At 38.7% G+C, this 16,137-nt stretch overlaps 1 protein-coding gene across 6 annotated transcripts in view; it reads left to right on the top strand.

Annotated features, from left to right (window-relative positions):
* Nucleotides 1-15,993, top strand: part of klhl13 (kelch-like family member 13) — a 33,828-nt gene extending 17,835 nt beyond the window's left edge. For 5 of the 6 annotated variants that reach the window (XM_088441788.1, XM_088441786.1, XM_088441789.1 and 2 more), the window contains 6 exons: nt 1,191-1,332; nt 1,565-1,697; nt 2,648-2,844; nt 5,321-6,116; nt 8,731-8,844; nt 15,082-15,993. In XM_088441788.1, coding sequence (XP_088297914.1) covers nt 1,191-1,332; nt 1,565-1,697; nt 2,648-2,844; nt 5,321-6,116; nt 8,731-8,844; nt 15,082-15,569 — 1,870 coding nt within the window. In that variant the 3' untranslated portion in view covers nt 15,570-15,993. The other variant, XM_088441790.1, reaches the window with a different exon arrangement.
* Nucleotides 15,994-16,137: the final 144 nt, after the last annotated feature.

Below are 16,137 nucleotides of genomic sequence, written 5' to 3' on the forward strand. Positions count from 1 at the left end.
ATGATCAAATTAGAGTTTCTTGAACATATTCTCTACCCACTCCCATAAAAAAAATAAAAGTACCGTATTTTTCGGACTATAGCTAAAGCCCTGCGGCTTATAGTATTGTGCGCTTATTTTATTTATTTTTTTGCTAGCCACCAGCAACCAAGCAAATGTGCGTGTCTGTTCGAGGTGTCAATTTATAGAACAACTATCAAATAAAACTGAAAAGATGTGAATCAAAGGCTGTGCTCAAAAAGAGTTAAAACAATATATTCTTAAAAAAATATATACATATTTCTAAATTTAATGAGAATGTATAACATTTTGGGTAAATGTGTAGATTTTATATACAGTACACAGTATATGTCATTTTATTTATGTATTTATGATTGAATATGAATTATGTTGTGTGTGTTATGTTCACTAAAATAAACTCAATTAAAGGGAGGCAAAAAAAGACGCTATTGAAGTATTGATTTTGAAGTGCTATTTAACTAACACATATCCATCCATCCATTCTCTATAAATATGTTGGGACTAAACAAAGAGAGGATGTTGCTGTTGGTAGACAATTACAAAAATATTAAATAACTAAAAAACATAAACTTTATATACCATCTTTTTGCATGAAAATCTGATGTTATTACCTGCGGCTTATAGTCCAGTGCGATTTATCTGTTACAAAAAAAATGCTAATATTATGCTGCTGCGGCTTATATACTGGTGCGCCTTATAGTCCGGGAAATACGGTAGTTGACATTATTTGACATTAATGGCACTCCTCGCTAGGGTTCTCGTTGATGTCCTTTCATGTCAATGCCTGTCAATGTTAATGGATGGATTAATCACTAATTCGTATTATTTATATTATTATCAGCCTCCAAAAAATGGTCAGGCCCTTATCGTGTGTTGTCTTGCCTGCATGAAAATCCACTTTGCTTGCCGCTCTTTACAACTGTCCAGAAATACATAGAGGAGTTTTGTATTTTTTTAACATTCAAAATAAAATTGGCGGTGATGGTGGGAATAAATTTTCATACTGTTCCATCTGTTGGAATGATGCACACTATGGCCATCAGCATCCAGTTTCCATGCAGTGTGGTACATTTTGGTATGTTCAAAGTTGTACAGAATGGAGCTGAACTGTATTGTACACTGCGGAAATACAGGCAAGTGAAACAAAAGCTGATTGTTCCTCTTCCCAGATCCCTCGTGGAGGACGACGACACTCACATGAAAGTGGCGCTGGGCTACGGTGATATGGGCATCTGTGCTCACCTTCAGGCCTCAAAGACTGGAAACACACGTTTTTTCACAAGCAACACCCATAGCTCAGTGGTTCTTCAGGTGAGGGCTCCATTCATTCTCAGCGTTAACCTTGAGATGATTGCAAGCACAATTCTCCCAACATTTTTCACAACCTTTTGAGAATTGCATTATATGCACTCCTTTTCAATGAGAATCTAAATATAAGCTTTGTATGGTTCACCTTGTATTTTGGAGTATGGATTGAACAGGGTTCTTCACACAAAAGAATAGTCAACAATTCATGTTAACATCTGTTGTATCTGTGTTGTAGGGATTCGACCAGCTTAGGATAGAGGGACTGCTATGTGATGTGACTCTTGTAGCTGGTGATGGCGACGAAGCCTTTCCCGTTCATCGAGCAATGATGGCCTCTTCCTCTGACTATTTCAAAGCCATGTTCACAGGTGGGCCAGAAATGACTCAATGTAATTGCTCCTCCGGTGTCTCTCTCCAATAACTTGTGCGTAGGATGTTCATCGTTGATTCATTTAATGGCTGATTAATCTGTTTTCTCCACTAATGTATTCTCACGTAAAGGCTTTTCTTTTTCAATTATTCTTGATCACATTCATACTTTGACAAACTACCAGTTAGGTCACTATTACTTGTTCAACTAAGAATGACCTTGTTCTTTCGCCCCACGCTGTTGTGAGAACCTGAATGCCAAGCCATTAAGAATTAGCTGAAATTAGGTTCTAAATGACAGTTGTAGACAAAGAGCACCATATAAGGCATAATAGCTTGAAATTACACAAGCAAAAGATGTGCACACGGGCATCATATGCTTTTGTAAAACCAAGTATTTGGGAACTCATTTAATTTTTTTAACTAATTCACTCCCAATGACACGCATAGACAATGAAAGATATTTCTTTCTTCCCTGGCCTAACAGTAAATAAGTTCACTCATTTACTGCCTTCGGCAACTATACAAGTCAAAAATGCATTTCAATCATATCAATCACTGATTGAGCTATTTTAGAGAATTCTCAATACCTACACAAAACAAAGTCTTACCCCGTTTTGCCCATTGGACTCTGTGTTGAGCTTTTGTATCTAAAACAGGGCCTTCTTTATTGCTGGTTGTGCTTCAGTAAAGTTGTTTCCTTGTTGAACATTTAGAGGGAAGTGGAATCATACTCGCTCACTTATTCCTGTTTAAAAATACTTGTCAGTGATAGTGAAGGAAGTTCACTGGGCTGGCAATGAAAATGTTAAATGTAACTGTTGATCCGCCTCTCTAAAAACTTAGCATGGACGCAGCTGCTCCCAGACCTGTCAGTCAAAGAAGATTATGTATTAGTTGTGCAGCTGCATCTACTTTTTTGCTTACGCTCCGCTTTGCCTTGATGCAGGTGGGATGAAAGAACAGGATTTAATGTGCATCAAGCTCCACGGAGTTAACCGAATAGGCCTGAAGAAAATCATCGACTTCATCTACACTGCCAAGTTGTCGCTCAACATGGAGAATCTGCAAGACACACTTGAGGCAGCCAGCTTCTTACAAATCCTTCCGGTCTTGGATTTCTGCAAGGTCTTTCTTATATCTGGGGTAAGTCTGCGTGCACACAGTGCTTTAATACAGCGCAACACTTTCACCAGTTGTACACTAATTAATTGCCAATCCTTTTTTTTTTTTTTTTTTTTTACTAATTACTAGGGTTGGGTATTGGGTCTTAAAAGTATATTGTGATACGGCAAAGGTGTATTGCGATAGGTATTGCGATATATTCGATAATGTTTGTTCTAAAAAAGAAGGCATTTATTTTAATGACTAAAAAACAAAAAATAATTATTAAAATAAACAAATTCTATATTCTATATTTTTTTTAAGAACCTAGACATCATTGACATCAATGATTCAGCACATATTACAGCTTGAAATGTGATTTAATTAAAAAAAGAAATTATGGAAAGGAGATTTTTTTTTTTTTTTTTACCTTTTTGGTCAGCTCCTTGGTGAGTTGCTCTCATACTTCCTTGTTACATTTTTGGAGAACAAGTCCATTATTGACGGTTGAGTTTGTTGCTGCCGGGAGCACTCGTCTTGTCTGGCTCGCTGAACGGTTTGGAGTTGGAGCACAATTTAGACGTTGACATGCTGCTAGATGTTTTGGCTGGATGATGACGTCGCATGTGTGTGTGTCTGTTCGAGGTGTCAATTTATGGAACAACTATCAAATAAAATTGAAAAGATGTGAATTAAAGGCTGTGCTCATAAAGAGTTAAAGCAATATATTATTAAAAAAAACCAATATATTTATGTATTTCTAAATTTAATGAGAATGTATAACAGTTTAAGTAAATTTGCGATGTGTAAATTTTATATATAGTACACAGTATATGTGATTTTATTTTCCACTGAACATAGTATTTGTTTGCAGTGGTAACAAACAGCAACTTTGTTCAGTTTTTCTTTTTTTTTAAGGCCAAAATGTGGCAATATGCTGGATTTAGCCCTTTAATTGCGGACCACTTATTACTCTCCTTCTTTTTCTGCCATTTTTGCTCTTCAAAACAGTAAACAGATCTGTGCCATCTCACGTGTTGGTGAGAAAAAATACGGCAAAAACAAGGAGAAATCTATTGTTATAATTTACGTATCTAATACATTGATATTTTGATGATAAAGTGACAACATACGGTCGCCTCTGTGCAGGTTTTTTTCTTTATATTATGGAAATGACTTAGCATATAAAAGAAACGAAACGAAACACTGTACAACAAGACAAAAACTGAAATCCAAAACAAAAATTGAAATCTCAAAATTCCAATTTGAATCAAACGCAACAAGCTCGTTAATATGGCTGCTCGGATATTATTGCACATCTCTGGAAGCCGGGAACACATACAGGAGCTTACCAGGATGACTTGAACACTGCGGGACAGCAGAAATGAAGAAAAGGTATCTTTGTATCATTAAGTTTTCTTTTTCTGCTGTTTGCCCTCCTCCTGCTGCCACCATCGCACATACCTTGAAATAAGGCCAGGAATTGGCCCGTACACTCATGCATCCCTTCTCAAAATTTCAGATTTTCAACAGTATATATTTTTGGGAGTTTTCCATAAAAGCAAACTACTGTGTTTTTCAGACTATAAGCTGCGACTTTTTTCTCATGTTTTGACCCCTGCAGCCTATCTGTGTTTTTTTTGTTTGTTTGTTTTTTGTTTTGTGTTTTTGCTAGCCACTAGCAAGCAAGTTCAAGGTGTCAATTTATGGACTATGAACTATCAAATAGAACTGAAAAGATATGAATCAATGGCTGTGCTCAAAAACAGTTAAAACAATATATTAAAAAACTCTAAATGTCTTAATTTAATAAGAGAATGTAAATTGTATATACAGTACACAGTATATGTGAAGATATATATATATATATATATATATATATATATATATATATTTGATTGTATATGAATTATGCAGATTGTGTTATGTTCATTAAAAAAACTATCAAACAAAGGTAGACAAAAAAGATGCTATTGAAGAATTGGTTTTGATTTTGAACTGCTATTTAACTAAAAGTATTTTGTTAGTGTTGAAAATATCCATCCATCCATTTTCTATAAATATGTTGGGACTAAACATACTGGCTTGTCCAGTCTGTTAAAGAGAGGATGTTGCTGTTGCCAGACAATTACAAAAAAAAAAAAAACTTCACATACCGCCTTTTTGCGTAAAGATCTGATGTCATTACCTGTGGCGTATCCGTGGCAAAAATCACTTTTTTGCTCAGATTTTGCTGCTGCGGCTTATATACCAATGCACCTTATAGTCCGGAAAATACAGTAATTATCTTTGTACTGAATCCAAATAAAACATGTGCTGTATCATTGAAAGTCAACGACCAAAGTAGTTACTAAATTGTAATGAATTTGTTTCTGTATTTTGTGACATGTCACGTTTTTATTAAAATGTTCTTTTTTTTGTATCCGATTAATGGAAAAAATAAGATGAATGCATGAATTATTGAAACAGTTGAGTTGCGGCACTACTCAATTAATGCACACCCTTTTGCCACCCGCAGGTTTCCCTTGACAACTGCGTGGAGGTGGGCCGCATCGCCAACACGTATAACCTGACAGAGGTGGACAAATATGTCAACAATTTCATCCTGAAAAACTTCCCCTCACTTTTGGGCACCGGCGAATTTGTAAAGCTGCCATTTGAGCGCTTGGCTTTTGTGCTGTCCAGCAACAGCTTGAAACACTGCAGCGAACTGGACCTGTTCAAGGCGGCTTGCCGCTGGCTCCGCTACGAAGACAGTCGCATGGACTACGCCTCCAAGCTGATGAAGAACATCCGCTTCCCCCTCATGAATCCCCAGGAGCTCATCAATCACGTGCAGACGGTGGACTTCATGCGCACGGACAACACGTGCGTAAACCTCCTCCTGGAAGCGAGCAACTACCAAATGATGCCGTACATGCAACCGGTCATGCAGTCGGAACGGACGGCCATCCGCTCGGATAGCGCTCACCTGGTCACACTGGGCGGCGTGCTGCGCCAGCAGCTGGTGGTGAGCAAGGAGCTGCGCCTGTTTGACGAAAAGGCGCACGAATGGAAAGCGCTGGCGCCCATGGATGCGCCGCGCTACCAGCACGGCATCGCCGTCATCGGCAACTTTCTCTATGTGGTGGGGGGCCAAAGCAACTATGACACCAAAGGCAAGACGGCGGTGGACACCGTCTTCCGCTACGACCCGCGCTACAACAAATGGATGCAGGTGGCGTGCCTTAATGAGAAGCGGACCTTCTTCCACCTCAGCGCGCTCAAGGGACACCTCTACGCTGTTGGGGGAAGGAATGCGGCAGGGGAGCTTGGTGAGTTGCTTTCTTGTCTTTCTTCTTTCTACACGTGATGAAAAACAAAACAGCAAAATACATGAGATATTGAACACAATTAGATGTTTTAATAAAAAGAAGACACACAGGCAGCATTTTGGTTTATTTTTAACTTTCGCTTGCACTTCTATTGTCTTCTTTACCCAATTCTGCTCTTTGCAGCTAATTGGTTCCAGATCCGCCTTCTATAAGTGATATAGAAACTAAGGCCAACTCTTCACACATCGGCAACGTGCTTTAAAATATGTCTAAAAAACATACAGCAGAATTATTTCTAATAATCAGATATGTGCAATTAGGGCATAATTTACAGTTCAGCATATGATGTCGCTTTAACTTGTTCACTGCCGTTGACGGCTACAGACGTCATTTGTACCGTTGAGTTAAATATGTTTACGAAATATAGTGTGTCCATAAATTGTGGACTACTTTGCACTGCTCAATATTTGAATAGAGCTTTTTGAAAATGTCCACCATTGAGGCAGTCATCTTTTTCTGATAAGTATAATTAGACTAAAAAGCCCAATTCACTGGCTGTCCAGCTCCCGGCCGGTTCCGTCTCACAAGTTCCGCATGTTACCTGGCCCCTTCCTTTGTTCCTACCATTGTGTGAATAGGAGTTGAAACAGAACAAAGGCATCGTGTAGTGATGTAATTAGAGTCTTTTTTGGTAAGATGTTCTTTAGAACTGCATTGTCGGATTTGTGGGTTTGACCAGATTTTTAGGCATTTAGGTAGGCGAAGTAATTACAGCACAGTCAGGCTTAAGGACACCAATGACAGATTTCATCTTGTAACCGGTTTCCATGGAAGCCTTTTTAAGGTCACTGGTGGCAATGAAAGAATATGCCGAGTTGTTTTTAATGGTCGTTTAGGGTTCAATCAGATCTTTTAATCACCTTCTCTTAGAATTCTTTATCAGGCAGAGTGTTCCAAGTCAGCGAGATACTTTTTTTGTGCTCAACAGTCAGTCTCTCTCTCTCTCTCTCTCTGGCATGAGTTTTTTTTTTTTCCCCAACAAAGCAATCGCTAAACTGAGCTCTATGCATTTTTTTTCTTCTTCTTGCCTCTTTTCTTAATCCCCTGAGATTATTTGGACTAATCGGCCTCCACAGAACACTTGTCGCTTGCCGATCCAATTACCGGGTTCTCTCCCCTGTGTTTTGAACCAAATGTGAAGGTCACAAAAATACTGTGGCTTGATTCACTCTTACTCATGATCTCCCAGTTGGCCCAATGGTTCCATTAAGATTTGCAAGAGGTGGGGGAAAAAAAAAATCTGCAGGCTATTAAGGTCACTCTAATCACAATAAAGCTTTTCATCTGCTAACTTTGAAGCAGGCTGCCACTATCAATTATTTTTACAATCTATTATTCAATCAATCGGATAAAAATTTTATTTTGCATTAAAGTGTATTACAATTTTTTTTCTCATTTCGACTTTACTTAGCAATTATTGTTAATTTTGTATTGTAATTAAAAACATGTCTTAACAACAACCAAGCCATATTTCCCTTGGGCAAAATTCATCAACCTTTTTGAAACCGAAAGCTACTTATTTGATAACGCGTAATATGAAGGGCTACCAGTTTATGTGAAGACCCTGATCATGTCATTGATCCCTCACAATAATTAAGAAACATCTGTAGTAAATATGTACTACCCAGTGCCCCCTGCACTAGGGATTGTTGTACTTCACTTTTTGAAACTGATTAAGTCTCTGGTTCATGGTCGGCTTATAATTTGACTTTAAAGAATAGCTTCAAACGATTACTCAATTAAGAAAATGATTGTCGAATAAATTGATTACTTATTAATTGATACATTGACAGCTGTACTTGAAAGCATACCAGCAAAGATAATTTTCTGATGCACAATATTCAGGTTTTTGCACTTCAATGTTTTTACTTTTTCCTTTAGAGCAACTGCAATTATGCACACAGTTCAAGGTCATTTGTAATGACCAATGATGAATGGGCAAAGTATTCATTCATCCCACCGACTGAGAAACTCTCTGCTTGCCTGCAGGGTTGATAAGACTTTGCCAATAAAGCTCTTGACTAATTTAAGTGTTCTGGTTTTGTTGTGTCTCTGAAATGACACCACTCAAACTATAAATGAATTGTGTGCATTCTGCTTGGCTGTTTTTGTGTTTGCTTATGCAGATGACAGTTAACAAGGAGAGATCGCATCATAGCTTTTTCTCGATGCACTGTGGAACTTCACACTTACTCTTGTGTTATGAAGGCTCCTGTAGCGGCAACACAGAACAAAGCGTTCTTCACAGTCAAATTACCTATAAAAATCATTCCCTGAATCATCATGGGTTTTTTTCTTTCCCTTTCCTCCCGGATCGTTTCCGATTTTTATGAAAACCTCTTTGGAAACTTTGACAGTCTTACAATCTTCCAATTTCCTGTTTTTTCCCTACTGATGTGTTTTTTCAGGATGTTCCGCCCGCCCTTCAAAGTTGTGCTTTAGCTCACACGCTGCGACCCTCCAAGGCCTCATTTGCTGCTGTTTGTCCTCCTCAGTTGTGTCTTGACCTACTTTATACTAATACGCTCCCTTTTCCCACTCGGTTGTCTTTTAGCTACCGTGGAGTGCTATAACCCAAGGACGAACGAATGGACGTATGTTGCCAAAATGAACGAGCCACACTATGGGCATGCTGGGACCGTCTATGGCGGCTATATGTATATATCAGGTAAGTGGCCACCATATATCACCAGTTTACAATTTGGTGTCATATCTGCATATATTATAACAGTTGTAAAAGTGCATGGTATGAGCACAATTGTTTTTAAATTTTCCTTTGAGATATTTTAGTTCTCGCAGCCGTGTAATATTGCTTATCTTTTATCCTTTTAGTTTTTCTAATGTGTAAAACTTCTCATGCACCCAATATATGTATTTTTTTAAGTTTTAGCTTAAATGAGGGTCTAAAATGGGCTTGTATTAAATGACTTTTTAGTAGCTTTTTTTTTTTAATATTTCTATTTTACATTTTTTTCATTTGTTTAAATTGTGTGGGATGTGCAGTTTAGTAGTTTAGGACTGTGGTCTTGGGCAATTCACAAACAAAAGAGGCACATTTTTGAGTTCACAATGGCATTTTTATTGGAAAAAAAAACAGTATAAAGAAACAACCTGTTCAAACTTCATTTTTTATTGCCTTTATATTTGCACCATTGGTGTTATTTCCACCTGCTGAGATGTCACAAAACGGTTTTAAAATGTACACTGCAGTCCAGATTGTTAGGCGTATGCCGTATGATGCTCCGAAATTCCACCTATAACTTAAGAGTGCATTTTGGCACTTTCAGGCCTCTCAACTCGTTTTTTCCAGCCACCTCACTGCTCACTTTTGGGACATTGTAGCCATTCACCAACCACCCAGAACTCCCCTTTTGACCGTTAAAAAAAAAAAAAAAAAAAAAAAAAAAAAGCACAGTCTATCAATGAATACAAGTATAGCTGTTAGAAAATGAGTTTGTGTTTTGGAGCCAACTGCAAATGTGTCTCCTTCAGCCTTTTGGAGGATGTTTCATTGAGAGGTTCTTGGCACACCAGGGACGACCACAGATTCAAGCCTCTGCTTGCTTCTTATCTGTGGATTTTGTAACAGCTGCTCTTTTAAAAGTATGCAATTCCTGTCAGAAACTTTCGTTAACATGCCTTTATCTGAAGGGACCTATTTGCTCTCTGTCAAATATTTAACAGCCCATGATTTTCTTGAAACATCAGCATTTTATAGCATTGAAGGCCTTGAACGTTGAAGCTATCGAGTGTTATTGGTATTTGGAAACACTACAATAAATTACAATTTAATGTCAAGTATTCAAAATAAATACATACAATATTTTGTACTTGGTGATAAAACAATTCTAAGCACATAAGACCAAATTACAAATTGTTACCTAATTATAAAAGACCAACTTGTATATGCTTTGGAATTTTTTTAAAGTTAAATTTGTATTGTGCTTAGCACCACACTACTTTTCTATTTGCAAACATCACATTTTAAACAAATATCTCCTCTTAAATTTTGTGAAAAAAAATTCGCCAACTGAAATTGTGCAGCTGTGAGATCACTAGGAATGGCAACTGTCCCAAGTCATTATGCCTATCAAGCCAGTCTATATGGAGTACTCAAACGCTGGTAGGTAGCGGTTCATTTATGCTTGATGCTGCTATAACAGTGTGTTACTGTTAGCGGAACTAAGTCATGCGTCTGCGCCCTGAAATGGTTATTGGATGTAATTTCAGAACAACCTAATGCGGTTTGTATCAAGAGTCAAGAGCAAAAATTGCAGATGAAAGACTAGTCAAGCTGTTACACTGCCAGGGAACAACTTCAAAATAAAAGCATACTAAGGCATTGGTGTCCATAAAATATTTGGTAAATTAAGCTTTATTTGGAGTTGGCCTTGTCACCGGGTGTTTTTGCAATACGCTTGATGTTTTTTTTTCTGGGCAAGAGAAAAAAAGGTCTGGGGCATCTATTGAACCGAGGTACTTAAGTTAGTTTGACATGTTTTGGCCCTGGATCATTCCTCACTTCACATCACCTGAAAGAACCATTTTCCACATTAATAAAATGTTACTTCATCACTGTCATTATGTAACTTTTTTTTTTCACATTTTTATTTTGTCGTGTGCCGCGACATCTTTTTCATGAACATCTTCCCTGATTCAAAAAAAACAGTGGAAAACAAATCTCGAATGATGACATTCACACTTGACCAAATAAATCACACCGTCAGAGCAATTGCATCAAAGTTGCTTTCAGACAAGCCAAATGTGCTGCACGCGCAAGTGTGAACACAGCCTAAGGAATCTTTCGCACTTGCACTCTTGGGTCTGTTTTAATCTAATGCTTAGTTTTCCACTCGGTACAATTCGTTTGGTCAGGTGTGAGCAGTTATTTGGTTGTAGGCCAAATCATTTGGACCAGGCCACCTGTCGTTCTAAACAAACTGTGGCCCTCCATTTTGGGGAAAGTTCCCATTAGTCCTTATGAACAAAAGAACTATAAACACTCAAGTGATTAATTTTTCAAAAATACCTATATATTTTCTGAGCGTAAAGAGCCATGAGTTTTGGTCTTGTTGCTTGCTTGATTTTTGGGTATCGTCACACCCATAGCTGTTCACTTCATGGGATTCAAAACAGCCTATCCTGCGCTATGGAGATGAGCCCTAGTTTTTCTCTGTGTGACTAATCCAGAGCAAAAACTGTCTGTGTAGGAGGTGTCACATGAAAATGCTGTGTGTTAATCCATACTGGCTGTGGGTGCTGTGCTCTTACAGCAACATGCATGATAAGCCTGACAGTTTTTAACGAGGTTTGTTTTTCAGCCTACATTTTTGGAATCACTTTGATTCAGTCGGATTAGTGTGAGAGAATATCTGAGTATGATCCTGCAAAGGAATACTCATTTAGAAGTTTGACGAAGCAGTAACATGCAATGAAAGCGACGGCGCATTGTAGAGGTGAAATACAGCATTGGTTTTCTGCAGTGAATGGTTTTCTGAAGGTACTTTTTAATGCTCTGAAAAGAACTTATGTTAGTCTTATACAACTTATATTTTATTTTTATATATATATATATATATATATATATATATATATATATATATATATATATATATATATATATATATATATATATATATATATATATATACATACACACACACACACACACGTTTTAGATGATTGTACAGGTGCATATCGCAAGGACAGTTTGGAGTGTTTCCAAGAGTCTCATTTAAATGTCAGCCATCTTAGATTTCCAGTATGGCTTCTGGAAAGGTCTTGAAATGTTTAAGTCTGGATAAATGAGCAGTTAGAAGAATTTTGTTGCACTGAGGCCCTGCAGCAACCTCGGGCTCTCCCAAGGCGGATTAGAGCCGCTCCGCAAGGCGATCCTCGCCCAAGTGCACTTCCGTGTTGCTCTGTCACAGTGAATCAGCTCCCGTTGTATGGCCGCACCGCTCGCCTGTCTGAAGACATTCCGTCAGCCGGATGAAGCCAACACGTGCTCTCAGCCCACGCGCCGTCACTGCTCAAGATGAGTGTAGTGGAGCAGCCAGTGCCACGCCTCTGGACCACCGTTTTTCACGTTACTTAGTCAGCCGAATAATCACTGGTGCTGGTTGTTGTGGCTTGACGAGTATTGCAATTAGGCTCCAATACGTCAAATGCGCATTGTAATAAATGTTTGTAAAATAATCTATGGCAGTGAAAACGTTATCCATGTCATTGTTGTCAGTCGTTCCCTTTTTTAAAGGCCCAAATGTTTCCAACTGGACGATTTTGCTCTCTATCATGAACAATTTCATATTCAGCTTCACCCTAAACATCAGCAAAATGTGCCAGAGCTAACAAATTTACCCAGTACAACGGCTATTCATTCCGTCATTGTTTTTAGCTTTGACCTGTTATGTCATTTGATAAGATGGCCTTGGTGGAAAATAAAACAACAAAAATCTAGAAGAAATGGAAAGTTATTTATTTAATGCTTTGTTATAATAAAATATTTCAAAATTGATACACATTCAATTGCAATATGCATATTGTGTCCCTTCATATTGCAATATACTAATATCATCGCTCGGCGCTATTTACCTGAGAGGAGGAGTATTAGTAATATTTAACATTCCTAATTATCAGAATTATCTTTTGAAACGATTCAAGAAAATGCCTTCCTCTCAAGGTTACATGAAGTTAAGTGTTGGCTTTTGCACAACACGCCTCCAGAAAGCAGTGGGCCGACTTGAGTGGGTGCCAAGGATGATTGTACAGCACTTTGATATCAAATCAGCCATTTTGGTGCGGTTTCATTTAGGAGTTGAATTTATTTTTTTTGCATGATCTCATCAGTTCTAGGTTAGGGCCTGAAATCAAGCCTGACAGGGCAAAGAGTATGTTTCCGTCTGTGACACATGAATGATGTCATCTGAAAGGAAAACAAAAACAAAACAAAAATTTAGACTCGACCACTCCCCTCCCTTCATGATCCAAATGAAGCTGTAAGGGCCCACTCATTTATAACAAGAAGTAAAATGTCACATAGAAGAGTCCAGACCTGCACCCAAGGCTGAACATTTGTCTTGAGGTTTTTTTTTTTTTTTTCCCTCTTGTGTCTGTGCACCGTCACCTACTGATATTGTGGGACACTCACCAACTGGGACATACTGTACATTAAGGCTGCAACTATCTTGTTTTAATCATCAAATAATCTGTCAATTTATATATGAATTGAATGTAAAAATTAAAAAAAACTGACTTTTTTTTTCCCCCAAAACCAAGATTGCAGGAAACTATATACTATATTCTAGTTGCTAGTTTGGTCCGTAAATTAATCTCATAATAATTGATAAATCTGTTGATTACTGTCAATCAACTAATAAGATTTTTAAAAACATGTTTTAATTTTTGTCAATGTACAAATAAACAGGACATTTTTTCAAGCTGAGATGGCAGAGAACACTTTTTTTTTTAATGACTTGGTTGATTTATTTATTTTTGGTCAATAAAATACTATCAATCTGTCCTTTACTGTCAATCAATGAATCAGCACTATTATTACTATTTTAATTTTCGTCTCCTTTAATAAAAATAAAACTATAAAAGCAAAACTGAAATACTGTAGCAGAAAATACTTATTAATGTTTTGCTTGTGGGTTTGACCCTTAAAATTTCATATTAATCATCAATCAGTCAATTAATTGTTAAACAATTTTTAAAAACATCTTACTTTCATCTCATTATTATAAAAACAGGAGTTTTTTTTCAATAAGAGATTGCATTTTTTGGTTTTTATTTATTTGTTTGCTGGTTTGTCCTGTAATATCAAAAATAGGCAAAAAAAAATTGAACATTGTTTTCCAAAATAAAAGAAAAAGACAATCATAAATGTCTCATCTTGATTCAAATTTTCAATACGCTTTCACATGGGACAAAAGAACGCTGACAAATTTCCAGTCGCGAGGTTGAAATTCTGAGCATTTGGACAATTAGGTCTCTAATTGATGACTCAATTTGATAATCAAATAGTTGTCAATAACATGTTCCACCTCCAATATACACACAGTTGCTCACGCATGACTGCACAATGCTTGAAATGATTTGCGCTGTCTGTGTGACGTTCAGTGTGGACAAGAATAAATTTAAATTAATGCCATTGGGAAGTCAAATGGTGGTGAAATTTTATCTACATCCAAAAAAATATTCAAGACAAATATATATATATTTTTCAGCTTTATTTTATATATATATATATATATATATATATATATATATATATATATAATTTTTTTTTTTTTTTCGATTCAGCAATTCAAAATAATGGATGCAAATGGATGCCTCCCCAGTGCATTCTCTGCATGGGCTACTTATTGAAACAAAGTAAGATTCGATGGTTTGAGTCGGCGGCGCCACATGGCGGGCCCGAAAAGACGGCTCAGGCGTCCTCAATGGAGCGGGCGCAAGATTTGTGGGCAGCATCCCCAAGCCGTTTCTGCTGTAGAGTCATTGCAAATGTTTTGCTGCTCTGAGTGTTTCTGCTTGGGGGAGAAGGGCGGGGATGGGATGGCTTCTACCCAAATGCATGCTGGGATTGTGTTCCTCTTTATTTTAAGCCTTCCCTGTAGACATGTCCTGTTTTATTCCCCCCCACACTTTGCCTCAGCTTTGTACGTCTCGACGTCTACAGTCTGTTTGTGCTTGTTTGCGTGTGCACATTGTGGCCCTCTTGCTTTTGTAGTCATCAGTTCACTGTAGAGTGAATGCCAAATGACTACTGCATGCGACCATTTTTTTTTCTACCCGCTTGGCGCGCTTACACAACATGTAAGGGAGCGACCGAGTCAGATCAGCCGATCCCATCCGGCGTTGCTTGTCCGGGCGGCTAATTAGCTCTCTGTTCTCACTCCAGGCGGCATCACTCACGACACCTTTCAGAAGGAACTGATGTGCTTTGACCCAGATGCGGACAAATGGACTCAAAAGGCGCCCATGACCACTGTGCGTGGCCTCCACTGCATGTGCACGGTGGGCGACCGCCTCTACGTCATCGGCGGGAACCACTTCCGAGGCACCAGCGACTACGACGACGTGCTCAGTTGCGAGTACTACTCCCCGGCCCTGGACTTATGGACTCCTATCGCCGCCATGTTGCGAGGCCAAAGCGACGTGGGCGTGGCCGTCTTTGAGAATAAAATCTATGTGGTGGGCGGATACTCGTGGAACAATCGCTGCATGGTGGAGATTGTTCAAAAGTACGACCCAGAGAAAGACGAGTGGCACAAAGTGTTTGACTTACCAGAGTCGCTCGGCGGCATTCGAGCCTGCACGCTCACAGTGTTCCCGCCTGAAGATATTTCGGGCTCGCCGTCCAGAGAGTCGCCGCTTTCAGCGCCTTGATGAGTGATAGGGGGGAGCCCTATTTTGGTCACACCCCCTCAACCCCCGTAACTCTCCAACAAACACAAATAGACATTGTTTGCACTTCCTCCTTGGACTAAGTCACTTGTGCGTCCCGCAGTCCTACAGTTGTGCAGAAGCCCCTCAAGCGGTCAAACCGATTTCCATCCTAAAGTGGTGTAATCGGTTTGTGTGGTGTCAAGAGGTACCTTGACATGAAACGGGACTTTGTCAATCAACCTTTCTACCTGATTTTGACGCCTGTCGTACGTTTCAAGGCGCGTCGCGGAGGAGATGTTAACCGGGGCAAGCTCAGGGCTCGTACTGGGCCTGCCAAAACAGCACTCCTTCCATTTTACTTTCCTGCGATTGCTGTTAACAAAGTGGTGTTTTCTAAATTTAATAAAGATGGTTTTCAACGTAAGTCGACGTTCGTGGCATCATTGCCGCTAGCCTGGTAAGCCACACACACATTTTGGAGAGAAACGAGGTGCATCTGGAAAGCTTTCTTTTGACCCCTTCTCAACCATCTGTACTATGAACTGTGCGTCCAAGATGGAACCAAGTC

This window comes from Hippichthys cyanospilos, chromosome 18 (genome assembly GCF_059441005.1).
Source record: "Hippichthys cyanospilos isolate Australia breed blue-spotted pipefish chromosome 18, RoL_Hcya_1.0, whole genome shotgun sequence".
Taxonomy (NCBI): Eukaryota; Metazoa; Chordata; class Actinopteri; order Syngnathiformes; family Syngnathidae; genus Hippichthys; species Hippichthys cyanospilos.